A 14,349-nucleotide genomic window follows, 5' to 3' on the forward strand; every position below is an offset into this window, starting at 1 on the left:
AACCTACTTCAGTTTGGAGTGGGTTAGGGAAGGTTTTTCTGAGAAAGTGACATTTAAACTAGGATCTGAAGGATAACAAAGGCTGAAGAACCACAGGAAGAGCACGCATGCAGAGGCCCAAGGAGAAAGAAAGGCATATGTGGCACGAACAGAAGGCCAGTGTGTTCCTAGTAGGGAGCAGCAGAAGAGGGAAGAGGAGGGAGGGGCCGGGTAATAGAGAGCACTGCACACCAAGGTGAGAAGGCTGGGTTTAAGTGTGCAGAGGGAGATCACTGACGAGCTTCAAGCGGTGTTGTGGACTGGGGTGCTGGGTGGTGGTGGATTTCAAGTTCTGTGTGTATGTGAGCTCAAGGAGGGCGGGGGCTGTATCTTTTTCACTGTCACATACGTAGCACCTAAAACAGTGCCTGACAGACATGCAATTCGTATTTAACGCATGAATAAATGAATGAATTTTTAAAAACATATTCACTCTTTCCTATGGACTGCTTTTCTATCTGTGCGAAATCATCATATACTAGGAGAAAGTTTTGCTATTTATAAGTTCAACTGTGGGTATACCAAGTTTCATAACTGTTTCTCTTGTCTCCTAGGATTTCTATAGTACACTGACTATAGCTAAGCCCCTATACTGACGCATCTCTGTACTATAATTAGTGAATGCCTGTTACATATTCAGTCTTCCAAACAGGCAAGAAAAGACTCCCATGTTTAAAAGAGGTAGAGATTTAATGACCACACCCTATAAGTTCTTTGGACAAAATAGAATGCATCATTTAACTTATCACTCGTACACAGATAATCCAGCTTTTAATCTCAATTAGTCTCAACCTGTTAGCTGGCCTGCTTTAGAACCTTTTCCCCCACACATGCACACTCACACATACCCCAAACTAATTTTAACATTAGCCAAGACTAATTTTGAAGGCAAACCAGTTAAAAGGTTATATGTCTTCTCAAATAAATGTGAATACATTTTAGATGATCCCATAAGCACTGATGTGCTTCAAACCAAACTCATCATCTGTTCCCTCCCCTTTATTCCCTCATATCTGTGACTGGCACCATCATCTGCTCAGATGCCCAAGGCAGAATTTTAGTCTTATCTTAGGGTATTTCCTGCTTCCTCATCCCTTATATCTCACCACCAAGTCTCCTCAGTTCTACCTCCTAAAAATTTTCATATAGCTACTCAGAATTCTCCAGCCTCTCCCCAACCATCCATACCCCGATTCATTTCTGCATTGTTGTCCCCCTGGGTTTCTAAACAGCCTTTTGACTGTTCTCTCTACCTTGGGTCTCAGCAGTTATCGCCTCCATACTAATCTTTCTAAAAACGTGAATCTGATCATATCCACCCTACCTGCTTAATTAAAATCCTTCAACAATTATTCACTGCCACCAGGAAAAAAACTCAAGCTCCTTACCATGGCACTCTGGGCTCCTTATAAGCTAGTGTGTGCCTATCCTCCTCTCCAGTCTTACCTGCAGCTGTTTTATTCAACTGGTTTCTCTTCTCTGCCTTTAAGACTCAGCTTAGGTCTCTAAAATAAAAACTGCTTTTTTCAAGAACCCTTTCCTGATATAGTAAATTAGGTGCCTCTTCTACCTACACCCAAAATACCTTAGGCTTATACATTAAATCATAATGTACTTTTTTTTAATTTCCCATAATGTATTTCAATTCTCTATTTATTTGTCTGACTGTCCTATTAGGCTATAAACTACGTAAGGGCAGAAACTCTTCCAATTTTATATTCCAAGGGTCTAGCACAGAGTTCACACCCCATAAATACTATCAAGCCATTAAGGGAGACCTTTGCTACTCTCAGTCTGGTTTAAGTACCTCCTCCGTGAGCCCACAGTATCCTCTGCAGCCCTCCATTACAGCACCTACGACACTGTATTAGAATTATGTAGTTAACTCTCACCCATTACAGGTGAACCACTTTGAAGATGGTAATTATATTTCATTTCTTTTTATCATCCCTCCTATCCAGCTGTGTGAGTATTCATTCATTCATTCATTCATTCATTCATTCATTCGAGACAGGGTCTCATTCTGCCGCCCAGGCTGGAGTGCAGTGGCGAGATCATGATTCCTGCAGCCTTGATCTCCCAAGTTCCAGAGATCCTCCCACCTCAGCCTTCTGAGTAGTTGGGACTACAGGAAAGCATCACCACGCCTGGCTAGTTCTAAAATGTGTTTGTAGAGAGGAGGTCTCACTATGTTGCCGAGGCTGGTATTTTGTAAGTGCTGGGAATACAGGCATGAGCCACTGCGCCTGGCCTTAATTTTAAAATTTAATATATTTAAGCTTACATTTTATGTGCTTACATGACACATGAATAATGGTTTGAGATGCACCAAAACATTCATAACATAACAAAAACATTCATAAACACGGTTCTAACAAAACAGTATTGGGTGCCTGCTCATCTGCATCATTTGTTAAAAGTGTTACAGGTTGAACTTAATTACCCCTTGCAATACTGTGAACTCGCTGGTAGCCAAGTGAGAAAAATGTCTACAGCTCTCCAGGGATTGCAACTCATATGTATGGGATGTTCCAGTTTAGGTAGAAATGTTTGTATTCATATGAAAGAATAAGATAACCAGCACTGGTCAATATTTTCAACCTCTGAAGCACAGGTAAATCAAGAACCTCTAGCTCTTACCAGCATCCTCAAGCCCTTACCAAAAGTACACTGGTCCTCAGGTGAGATTCTGGAGATCTGAAAAGAAACCGTCCACATGTCTCCAGCAGGGTGCATGCCATTTCAATATGGTGATGAGAGAAGTCTGACAGAAGCATCTGCAACAGGAAGAATGATGAAAACTACAAAGGCAACTCTTCAATCCTAGTAGAGAAGAAATTATCATACATCTAATGTGTGTAACAACTTGGAAAACGTGAAAAACAGAAGTGAGTCTACTTGGGTTCACTGCTGAGCATCTTTTGTGTTCTGCCATTAATTTTTATTGAAAAACTTCAATATATTTGACGTCTTTCACAGAAAGATATGTGGAAACGAATGTCAAACCCCTTTCTATATTTATTGTTAGATGTTTTGTATTTAAACACATGCCACATACACAGCAGACATTTTCTCAATGCCTTTTGTCTTGGTCTATATATTTATTTTCCAAAATTCTCACTACAAAAGTATTATTTGCTCATTATATGAATTACAGACACAACCTATCACTAGGACATTTTAGTATTTACCCTCCTAATCATTTACGCGTATTTCTAAACTAAAACAGATTGAGACATTTGAGAACTTAGTTTCTATTGTATCATTTAATCACTTGGTTCTTCTGGCTTACTAGGAAAATTTTTTTGTGTCCTTTTTTGTCCTTCTATGGCATGATTTGCAAAGTATATAGTGCTACATAATATGAACTAGATTAAAACTTACTTGATTCTTATCCATCAACCCAATTGCCTCCCATTTCTTGCTACAGGTGAAGTATCCCTTATCTGAAATGCCTGGGACCAGAAATGTTTCGGATTTCCAATTTTCTGAGATTGTAGAATACAGTATTTGCACATATATAATGAGACAGCCTGAGGATGGGACCCAAATCTATACACAAAATTCATTTATGTCTCATATAACCTTATAAACACAGCCTGAAAGTAATTTATACAATATATATTTTATATGAAATAAAGTTGTGACTGTGTTTTGACTGTGACTTGTCACATGAAGTCAGGTGACATGTGTCACAATGGTACTCAAAAAGTTTTGAATTTTGGAGGATTTCAAACTTTACATTTTCAGATTAGGAATGCTCATCAACCTGTATTATAAAAATGGTGGGACATACATCATTGTAGAGAAATCTGTGGACATATTTATGATTATTTCCTTAAAGTGAATTCCTGGGAAAGAAATTTCTGTGTCAAAAAAAATGTATATTCTTCCTATATATTTTTAAGAATTAGTACAAAGAAATACACCAATACATTTAAACAATTCACAGCATATTCCTTTCAATTTCGGCACTCAGAACATTTTCATAATCCCTTCTATAATGCTATCTGGAATTTACCTAAATATACTTATCAGTATACTAGTTTCCAGAGATGCTCTAAGAAGGATTAGGAAACTTATCCCTTCAATATTTACAATACTTATTAGTATTTTATTTATTTATTTTTGAGATGGAGGCTGGCTCTGTCACCCAGTCTGGAGTGCAGTGGCGCGATCTCGACTCACTGCGAGCTCCACCTCTCAGGTTCACGCCATTCTCCTGCCTCAGCCTCCCAAGTAGCTGGGACTACAGGTGCCTGCCACCACTCCCGGCTAATTTTTTGTATTTTTAGTAGAAACGGCGTTTCACCGTGTTAGCCAGGATGGTCTCGATCTCCTGACCTCATGATCTGCCCGCCTCGGCCTCCCAAAGTACTGGGATTACAGGCGTGAGCCACCACGTCCGGCCTCTATTAGTATTTTAAAAACTCTAAGAAGTCATGCATTAAAAAAAAAAACTGTTTAATTTTGTTTACCTCAGGATGTTCCAAATGTATTTGAATCCATGAGACCTGTTTTGTGTGATATATCTATTAAGATCTCAAGGAAATCAAGTTGCTGAAAAATTTGTTATAGAAAAAAACAACCTTAGTAACGGAATGATCAATTTCAAATGCAGAAGAATTATTCCATCTATTCTCCACCAGCTTTACCACATATAATTAATTACTGTTACTAATTAATTTCTACTTTAATTCTATTTGGACAAAAAACATAATCTGAGTAATTTCAATCTTCCAAATTTTCTAAGACTTTATGACTGATTATGGTAAATAATCCATAGGCATTTGAAAAGATTGTAAATTCTGCTGCTGTTGGATATAGTATAAATTAGATCACCATTGGTAACTGTGTTGTTCCAATTCTGTATATACTTACTTATTCTGTCTGCCTGTTGTTTCAGCTACTGAGAGGTGTTTTCAAGTCTCTGACTATGATTGTAAGATATTTACTCTGTTACTTGACAATTTTTGCTTTATATATTTTGAAGCCATGTTATTGGTTGCATACTGATTCAGAAAGGTAATCTTTTCCTGTTAAAATAACCTCTTTATCATTACAAACCAGCCTTCTTTCTTTTTTTTTCTTTTTTGAGATGGACTTTCACTATTGTTACCCAGACTGGAGTGCAATGGTGTGATCTTGGCTCACCACAACCTCCGCCTCCTGGGTTCAAGTGATTCTCCTCCCTCAGCCTCCCGAGTAGCTGGGATTACAGGTGCATACCACCACACCTGGCTAATTTTGTATTTTTAGTAGAGACGGGGTTTCTCCATGTTGGTCAGGCTGGTCTCGAACTCCCGATCTCAGGTGATCCGCCTGCCTCAGCCTCCCAAAGTGCTGGGATTAAAGGCGTGAGCCACCACGCCCAGCCCTTCATTTCTAATAATACTCATGGCTTTGTCAAAAGTGTTACAGGTTGAACTTAATTACCCCTTGAAAGACTGTGAACTCACTGGTAGCCAACTGAGAAAAAATTTCTACAGCTCTCCAGGGATGGCAACTCATATGTATGGGATGTTCCAGTTTAGGTAGAAATGTTTGTATTCACATGACAGAGTAAGATAACTACCACCAGTCAATATTTTTAACCTCTATGATAATACAGAGAAACCAGCTTTCATTTTATTAGTATTTGTATAGCATATTTTCCCCATCTTTTTATTTACTTTTTCTCATCTTCATATTTAAGGGTAACTCTGTTGTAGATGGCTCCTAGTAGTTGTTTTAATCAAGTTTTATATTTTTAAGGCTTTTACTTGACATATTTCACCCTTTTTAGATTTCATGTAATTACTCGTAGAACTGCATAAGTATCTAAGATCTTACCATTTGTTTTGTATTTTGCACACTTGTTTAACGTTACTTTTTCTTCCTTTCTTGGTCTTCTTTTGGATTAATCAAATATTAAATTATTTCACTTTATCCACCATTTATAATTAAAACTTTAAACTTTTCAATTAAAAACAATCAACTAATTCAGCACTAACCTTTAAACAATGCAGTGTGTCATTTTTGGTGAACATCTTAAACTTAGTTAGTTCTCCTATAAAACGAACAGTTTTATTCTTTGTTTCAATATTGATCTGGTCCTTTTTCCGTACCTAAAAATTAAGAGAGAAAAGATAATGCTTAATCAACATTTTGAATCTCTGTGATAAAAACTATTATTTTAATGCATTCGAATTCACTCCAGTTTTTTTTTTTTTTTTTTTGAGACGGAGTTTCCCTTGTTACCCAGGCTGGAGTGCAATGGTGCAATCTCGGCTCACTGCAACCTCCACCTCCTGGGTTCAAGCAATTCTCCTGCTTCACCCTCCCGAGTAGCTGGGATTACAGGCGCCCACCACCACACCCAGCTGGGTAATTTTTTGTATTTTTAGTAGAGAAGGGGTTTCATCATGTTGGCCAGGCTGGTCCCCAACTTCTGACCTCAGGTAATCCACCCACCACGGCCTCTCAAAGTGCTGGGATTAGAGGCGTGAGCCACCGTGCCCAGCCCACTCCAGATATTTTTAATACATATGGGTAAAATTTCTTGCTATAGGCCGGGTGCGGTGGCTCACACCTGTAATCCCAGCACTTCAGGAGGCTGAGGTTGGCGGATCACGAGGTCAGGAGTTCGAGACTGCCTGGCCAAGATGGCGAAACCCTGTCTCTACTAAAAACACAAAAATTAGCCAGGCGTAGTGGCAGGCGCCTGTAATCCCAGCTACTTGGGAAGCTGAGGCAGGAGAATTGCTTGAACCCCGGAGGCAGAGGTTGCAGTGAGCCAAGATCATGCCACTGCACTCCAGCCTGGGTGACAAGAGCAAGACTCCATCTCAAAAGAAAAAAAAAATTCTTGTTATATTCAAACTATTGTAAGTTAAAGAAAAAATTGCTCTGTATAACACCAGTCCCAAGATGTGCTCTGCAAAACAGTTCCATGGTCAAGTAATTTGGAGAATAAAATGAATTTTACCCGGCCTAAGGAGGCTCTTAAATAAGGAAAACTTTAAGTCAATGTTTTTCAAATTTATTTGGCAACACCAACCTTCTTTTTGAAATGTTAACTATTAGTTAACATCCCATTAAATTAATACTATAAGGAACACACTTTAGGAAATGCTGCTTTAAAAATAAGAATGCCAAGTGCTCACCTAAGCAAAACTGGTATTCAGGCTGGCTAGTGCATTGTAATTATAAACTATGCTACATTTTTATTATAAATACATTACAAGGAAAGAGCCAATATAATCACTGTTCTTTTTTATCACCAGTCATGGTTGTATGTCAAAGTTTAAGTCCTTTGCACATGTAAGTCCTCTAATTAGGCACAAATTTCAAGAATTATCAGATGCAACAAAATCCTCCTGCAACAGTACAATGCAAACAGACACATCAAGATAAATGTAATTGAATTTAACCTCGGAATTCCATTTTCATCGGAAAACCAAACCTACAGTCTAGAAAACTTTCATTTTAACACCAGTGACCATAATGTGGTGCCCTGAATTAGTTTAGCACTTTCTTTTCTTGTTTTCTGAGACAGTCTCACTCTGTCGCCCAGGCTGGAGTGCAGTGGCACAATCTCGGCTCACTGCGACCTCCACCTCCTGGGTTAAAGAGATTTTTGTGCCTCAGCCTCCCGAGTAGCTGCGATTACAGGTGTGTGCCATCATGCCCGGCTAAATTTTTGTATTTTTAGTAGAGATGGGGTTTCACAGTGTTGCCCAGGCTGGTCTCAAACTCCTGGCCTCAAGTGATCCATCCGCCTAGGCTTCCCAAAATGCTGGGATTACAGGCATGAGCCACCACAATCGGCCTAGAACTTCTTTTTTCTTTTTTTTGAGACAGAGTCTCACACTGTTGCTCAGGCTGGAGTGCAATGGCGCGATCTCAGATCACTGCAACCTCTCTGCCTCTCGGGTTCAAGTGATTCTCCTGCCTCAGCCTCCCGAGTACCTGGGATTACAGGTGCCCGCCACCATGCCCGGCTAATTTTTTGTATTTTTAGTAGAGAAACGGGGTTTCACTATGTTGGTCAGGCTGGTCTCGAACTCCTGACCTCGTGATCCACCCGCCTCGGCCTCCAAAAGTGCTGGGATTATAGGTGTGAGACACTGCTCCCAGCCAGAAGTTTTTTTTTTTAATGACATCATTTAAGCATACAAAATAGTTTTGCAATTAGAGACAAATATAAAATAGAATGTCTCATTTTTAATATTAAACAAAATGATACTCAATAAACTTGACTGCTTATTATTAGCCTTGTAATTTAGAAAGAAGTACAGCCTTCATAAAGAAAGAAACTTTCACAAATAAATGTTTCATATACATGCACATAAAAAACTTCTCTTATTAATTTACCTTATTTTCTGAGCTTCGAGGATTGATTGAGTGTGCACTGTGGACCAGTTTTGCTGGATTTCAATCCCAGCACTATTACTTACACTTACTGCCTGTTACTTAACCCGTGTCTCAATGTCCTTATCTGTAAACTGGACCTAATAGGGTTGTGAGTCTTAAATAAGATAATAGTTGTAAAGCACATAAAACAGTGCTTTGGACCAGTAAGGGTTCAATAAATATTAGCTATCACTAATTTTATCCTTCCTTGTATATCTGTATCTCTAATACATGGGCACTAAATAAATGTTCACTGAAAAATAACTGAAAAGCTAAAGCTTAATATACATATTGCAGTGACGTGAAAGAGCAAAAGTTCTAGAGTTAGAATGTCTGTGCTCTTGAGATCACTTTATGGGATACATTATCTTGAGCAAGTCATATAAACTCCCTGAGCCTGTCTGCCCACTTGGTAAAGTAAGGATAATGATGATGATGGTAGTGACTACACTTCACTTGGTACTAAGCAATTAATGTACAGGACAAAAGAAGATTATACAACTTTTAAAATGATGTTTAAGGAGTATTTTAATGACAGGGTAAAATGCTTCCGAGAAATAACAGAAAATTATACATAAAATATAATTCAGTCATGAAAAACTATAGAGAAAAAAAGGTAAAAATAAAACTAAAAAACAACCACCAAAATGTTAAGAGTCTGCTATTAAGTAATGAAACTGGGATTTTTCTTTCCTTTTTTTTTTACTTTAAACGTTTTCTAAATTACACTGACCTTGTGTCTTTGTTTGAGAAAACACGTAAGAAAGCACATCAAAAACTACACACTAAAATTGGCTGGGCATGGTGGCTCACACTTGTGATCACAGCACTTTGGAAGGCCAAGGCAGGTGGATCACTTGAGGTCAGGAGTTTGAGACCAGCCTGGCCAACAGGGTGAAACCCTGTCTCTACTAAAAATACAAAAATTAGCTGGACATGGTGGCACGTGCCTGTAATCCCAGGTACTCGGGAGGCTGAGGCACAAGAATTGCTTGAACCTGGGAGGGGGAGGTTGCAGCGAGCTGACATCATGCCACTGCATTCCAGCCCGGGCGACAGAGTGAGACTCTAACTCAAAAAATAAATAAATAAATAAATAACAAAAAACTATATACTAAAACTAAGTCTTTAGGGTCAGTAGGGTTGGGAAATATATATATACATATTTTTAAATCTCCTTGGATGACGTTGGATGCATATCCTCTTCATCATCTGCTATGGAGTATCACACCATTTTAAGCATTACTAAGCATTCTAGTTTTCAAAACATGTTAACATCCTGTATCATCCACATCATATATTTACATTAATTCTAATTATTCTGAAATATTATAAAGGTTAAGGAGGTTAGATCTAATAAAAATGATAAAATTATACAACATTTAAATGAAGTGTTATAAATCAATGATCTCACTCCCTCATTTTCAGATGAGAAAACTGAAGGCGTTTTAAAAGGTTGTAACTTATAAAAATGGCTAACGTTTTCACTCCTCATTCAACATTTTTCACTCTCATTTCTTTCTTTTTTTTTTTTTTTGAGACAGTTTTGCTCTTGTTGCCCAGGCTGGAGTGCAACGGCGCAATCTCGGCTCACCGCAACCTCCGCCTCCCAGGTTCAAGTGATTCTCCTGCCTCAGCCTCCCAAGTAGCTGGGATTAAAGGCATACACCACCATGCCTGGCTAATTTTGTATTTTTAGTAGAGATGCGGTTTCTCCATGTTGGTCAGGCTGGCCGAACTCCTGACCTCAGGTGATCAGCCCACCTCGGCCACCCAAAGTGCTGGGATTACAGGCGTGAGCCACCGCGCCCGGTCTTCACTCTCATTTCTTAAAACCTTAAGATCAAAAATATGTCAAGACACTTCTGGATGAATTCACAATGTAACATTTTCTATATATTTATAGCTCAATAATGCCTCTTGTAAGATTTTACTTATATAATCAATCATCCATAGCAAAAATGTGGCTTGCAACTCTGCTAAAGACAACTAAAATTTAGATTAATTGAATAACAAAGTTTGTATATACTAATTAAAACTCTTCAGGCCGGGCACAGTGGCTCATGCCTATAATCCCAGCGCTTTGGGAGTCCAAGGCAGGTGGATCACTTAAGGTCAGGAGTTTGAGATCAGCCTGGCCAACATGGTAAAACCCTGTCTCTGCTAAAAGTACAAAAATTGGCCAGGTATGGTGGCCTGTGCCTGTAGTCCCAGCTACTTGGAAGGTTGAGGCAGGAGAATCACTTGAACCCAGAAGGCTAAGGTTACAGTGAGCCAAGATCGCACCACTGTACTCTGGCCCGGATAACAGAGCAAGACTCCGTCTCAAAAAAAAAAAAAACCACAAAAAAACACTCTTCAGATATGTCAACACACATGAACTGTAAGGATTTCCTAAGGCCTATCATTTATCACTTTCCTACAGAAAGAACCCTCTGTTCTAGTCAAGCTGGCCCCTCTAGAAGGGCCAAATAGTTATTCACCCAAATAGAGATTTTCTATCTTCCATAATTTGCTCACTTTGTTTTACATGAAGTTTATTCACTCATCAAACTTTTCTGAAAACCTACTGTAGGCTAAACATAAAATCAGTACTGACTCTATAAATAAGTAAATTTGCCTTGACATAGAAAACTCTCTTTTTTTTATTATTATGATACTTTAAGTTCTAGGGTGCATGTGCACAATGTGCAGGTCTGTTACATAGGTATACATGTGCCATGTTGGTGTGCTGCACCCGTTAACTCGTCATTTACATTAGGTATATCTCCTGATGCTATCCCTCCCCCCTCCCTCCACTCCACGACAGGCCCCGGTGCGTGATGTGCCCCTCCCTGTGTCCAAGTGTTCTGACTGTTTAATTCCCACCTATGAGTGAGAACATGCAGCGGTTGGTTTTCTGTCCTTGCAATAGTTTGCTCAGAATGATGGTTTCCAGCTTCATCCATGTCCCTACAAAGGACATGAACTCATCCTTTTTTATGGCTGCATAGTATTCCATGGTGTATAATGTGCCACATTTTCTTAATCCAGTCTATCACTGATGGGCATTTGGGTTGGTTCCAAGTCTTTGCTTTTGTGAATAGTGCCACAATAAGCATACGTGTGCGTGTGTCTTTATAGCAGCATGATTTATAATCCTTTGGGTATATACCCAGTAATGGGATGGTGCGGTCAAATGGTATTTCCAGTTCTAGATCCTTGAGGAATCACCACACTGTCTTCCACAATGGTTGAACTACTTTACAGTCCCACCAACAGTGGGAAAGTGTTGCTATTTCTCCACGTCCTCTCCAGCACCTGTTGTTTCCTGACTTTTTAATGATCGCCATTCTAACTGGTGTGAGATGGTATCTCATTGTGGTTTTGATTTGCATTTCTCTGATGGCCAGTGATGATGAGCATTTTTTCATGTGTCTGTTGGCTGCATAAATGTCTTCTTTTGAGAAGTGTCTGTTCATATCCTTTGCCCACTTTTTGACGGGGCTGTTTAATTTTTTCTTGTAAATTTGTTTAAGTTCTTTGTAGATTCTGGATATTAGCCCTTTGTCAGATGGGTAGATTGTAAAAATTTTCTCCCATTCTGTAGGTTGCCTATTCACTCTGATGGTAGTTTCTTTTGCTGTGCAGAAGCTCTTTAGTTTAATTAGATCCCATTTGTCAATTCTGGCTTTTGTTGCCATTGCTTTTGGTGTTTTAGACATGAAGTCCTTGTCCATGCCTATGTCTTGAAAGGTACTGTCTAGGTTTTCTTCTAGGGTTTTTATGGTTTTAGGTCTAACATTTAAGTCTTTAATCCATCTTGAATTAATTTTTGTATAAGGTGTAAGGAAGGGATCCAGTTTCAGCTTTCTACATATGGCTAGCCAGTTTTCCCAACACTATTTATTAAATAGGGAATCCTTTCCCCATTTCTTATTTTTGTCAGGTTTGTCAAAGATCAGATGGTTGTAGATGTGTGGTATTATTTCTGAGGGCTCTGTTCTGTTCCATTGGTCTGTATCTCTATTTTGGTACCAGTACCATGCTGTTTTGGTTACTGTAGCCTTGTAGTATAGCTTGAAGTCAGGTTGCATGATGCCTCCAACTTTGTTCTTTTGGCTTAGGATTGTCTTGGCAATGTGGGCTCTTTTTTGGTTCCCTATGAACTTTCAAGTAGTTTTTTCCAATTCTGTGAAGAAAGTCTTTGGTAGTTTGATGGGGATGGCACTGAATCTATCAATTACCTTGGGCAGTATGGCCATTTTCATGATATTGATTCTTCCTATCCGTGAGCATGGAATGTTCTTCCATTTGTGTCCTCTTTTATTTCGTTGAGCAGTGGTTTGTACTTCTCCTTGAAGAGGTCCTTTACATCCCTTGTAAGTTGGATTCCTAGGTATTTTATTCTCTTTGAAGCAATTATGAATGGGAGTTCACTCATGATTTGCCTCTCTGTTTGTTATTGGTGTATAGGAATGCTTGTGATTTCTGCACATTGATTTTGTATCCTGAGACTTTGCTGAAGTTGCTTATCAGCTTAAGGAGATTTTGGGCTGAGACAATGGGGTTTTCTAAATATACGATCAAGTCATCTGCAAACAGGGACATTTTGACTTCCTCTTTTTCTAATTGAATACCCTTTATTTCTTTCTCCTGCCTGACTGCCGTGGCCAGAACTTCCAACATTATGCTGAATAGGAGTGGTAAGAGAGGGCATCCCTGTCTTGTGCCAGTTTTCAAAGGGAATGCTTCCAGTTTTTGCCCATTCAGTATGATATTGGCTGTGGGTTTGTCATAAATAGCTCTTATTTATTTTGAGATATGTCCCATTGATACCTAATTTATTGAGAGTTTTGAGCATGAAGGGCTGCTGAATTTTGTCAAAGGCCTTTTCTGCATCTATTGAGATAATCATGTGGTTTTTGTCTTTGGTTCTGTTTCTACGATGGATTACGCTTACTGATTTGCATATGCTGAACCAGCCTTGCATCCCAGGGATGAAGCCCACTTGATCATGGCAGATAAGCTTTTTGATGTGCTGCTGGAATTAAAGAGTTTTTAAACTCTTTAAAAACTTTTGTGAACCAGTGATCTCCAAAGTAGAGTGCATAAGACTATTTATCTACTTGGAGTAGGGAGGGGAAACTGAAAATTCTATTTATATGTTTTATCTCACACATATCTATTTGTTTTTGTATGGTTTATAATGCACAAAAATATTTGGTACAACTGCCAAGGTATATAATTTTGAAATAAATATACCTATAGTGGGGGTATATAGTCAACTTATTTTAACAAATAAAGAAACTTAATCAAAAAGTTGGAAGATGATTAATTTTTAAAATGTCAGTGACTGTAATTTGCTTATGTTAAATAAAAGTTGTCTCCCCAGTCAGGCGTGTTGGCATGCGCCTGTAGTCCTAATTACTTGGGAGGCTAAAACAGGAGGATTGCATGAGTCCCGAAGTTTGAGGCTGCAGTGAGCTATGATCATGCCACTGCACTCCACCTTGGGTGACAGAGTAAGATACCATCTCTTAAAACAAAACAAAAAGCTGTCCCCCTCATCACTAAAGAAGTAGGCCGCACTGAAACTTTAGAGAACACAGAAAATTAGAACGGAAAAGAATTCCTCACGTTCCCACCATCCAAAGACTGCTACGTTAACATACTGATATGTAATTGTTTTCTCTTTTCTACTTTCTAAGCATTTTAAGTGTCCGTTTATTATATGTAAGATTTTATATCTCGCTTTTGAAAAAAGCACTTTCTGATATAAAAACTTTGTTGTTGTTGTTGTTGTTGTTTGAGATGGAGTTTCACTCTTGTTGCCCAGGCTGGAGTGCAGTGGCGCAATCTCAGCTCACCGCAACCTCTGCCTCCTGGGTTCAAGTGATTCTCCTGCCTCAGCCTCCTGAGTAGCTGGGATTACAG

The 14,349-nt window shown here is 38.9% G+C and overlaps 1 protein-coding gene across 3 annotated transcripts in view; it reads right to left on the minus strand.

Annotated features, from left to right (window-relative positions):
- Positions 1 to 14,349, minus strand: part of UPF2 (UPF2 regulator of nonsense mediated mRNA decay) — a 123,191-nt gene that overhangs the window by 41,260 nt on the left and 67,582 nt on the right. For all 3 annotated transcript variants that reach the window (XM_034929942.2, XM_034929943.2, XM_008953147.4), the window contains exons 10-11: positions 6,033 to 6,146; positions 2,700 to 2,816 (exon numbers count right to left, since the gene is read on the minus strand). In XM_034929942.2, coding sequence (XP_034785833.1) covers positions 2,700 to 2,816; positions 6,033 to 6,146 — 231 coding nt within the window. The remainder of the gene's footprint in view (positions 1 to 2,699; positions 2,817 to 6,032; positions 6,147 to 14,349) is intronic.

This window comes from Pan paniscus, chromosome 8 (genome assembly GCF_029289425.2).
Source record: "Pan paniscus chromosome 8, NHGRI_mPanPan1-v2.0_pri, whole genome shotgun sequence".
Lineage (NCBI taxonomy): Eukaryota > Metazoa > Chordata > Mammalia > Primates > Hominidae > Pan > Pan paniscus.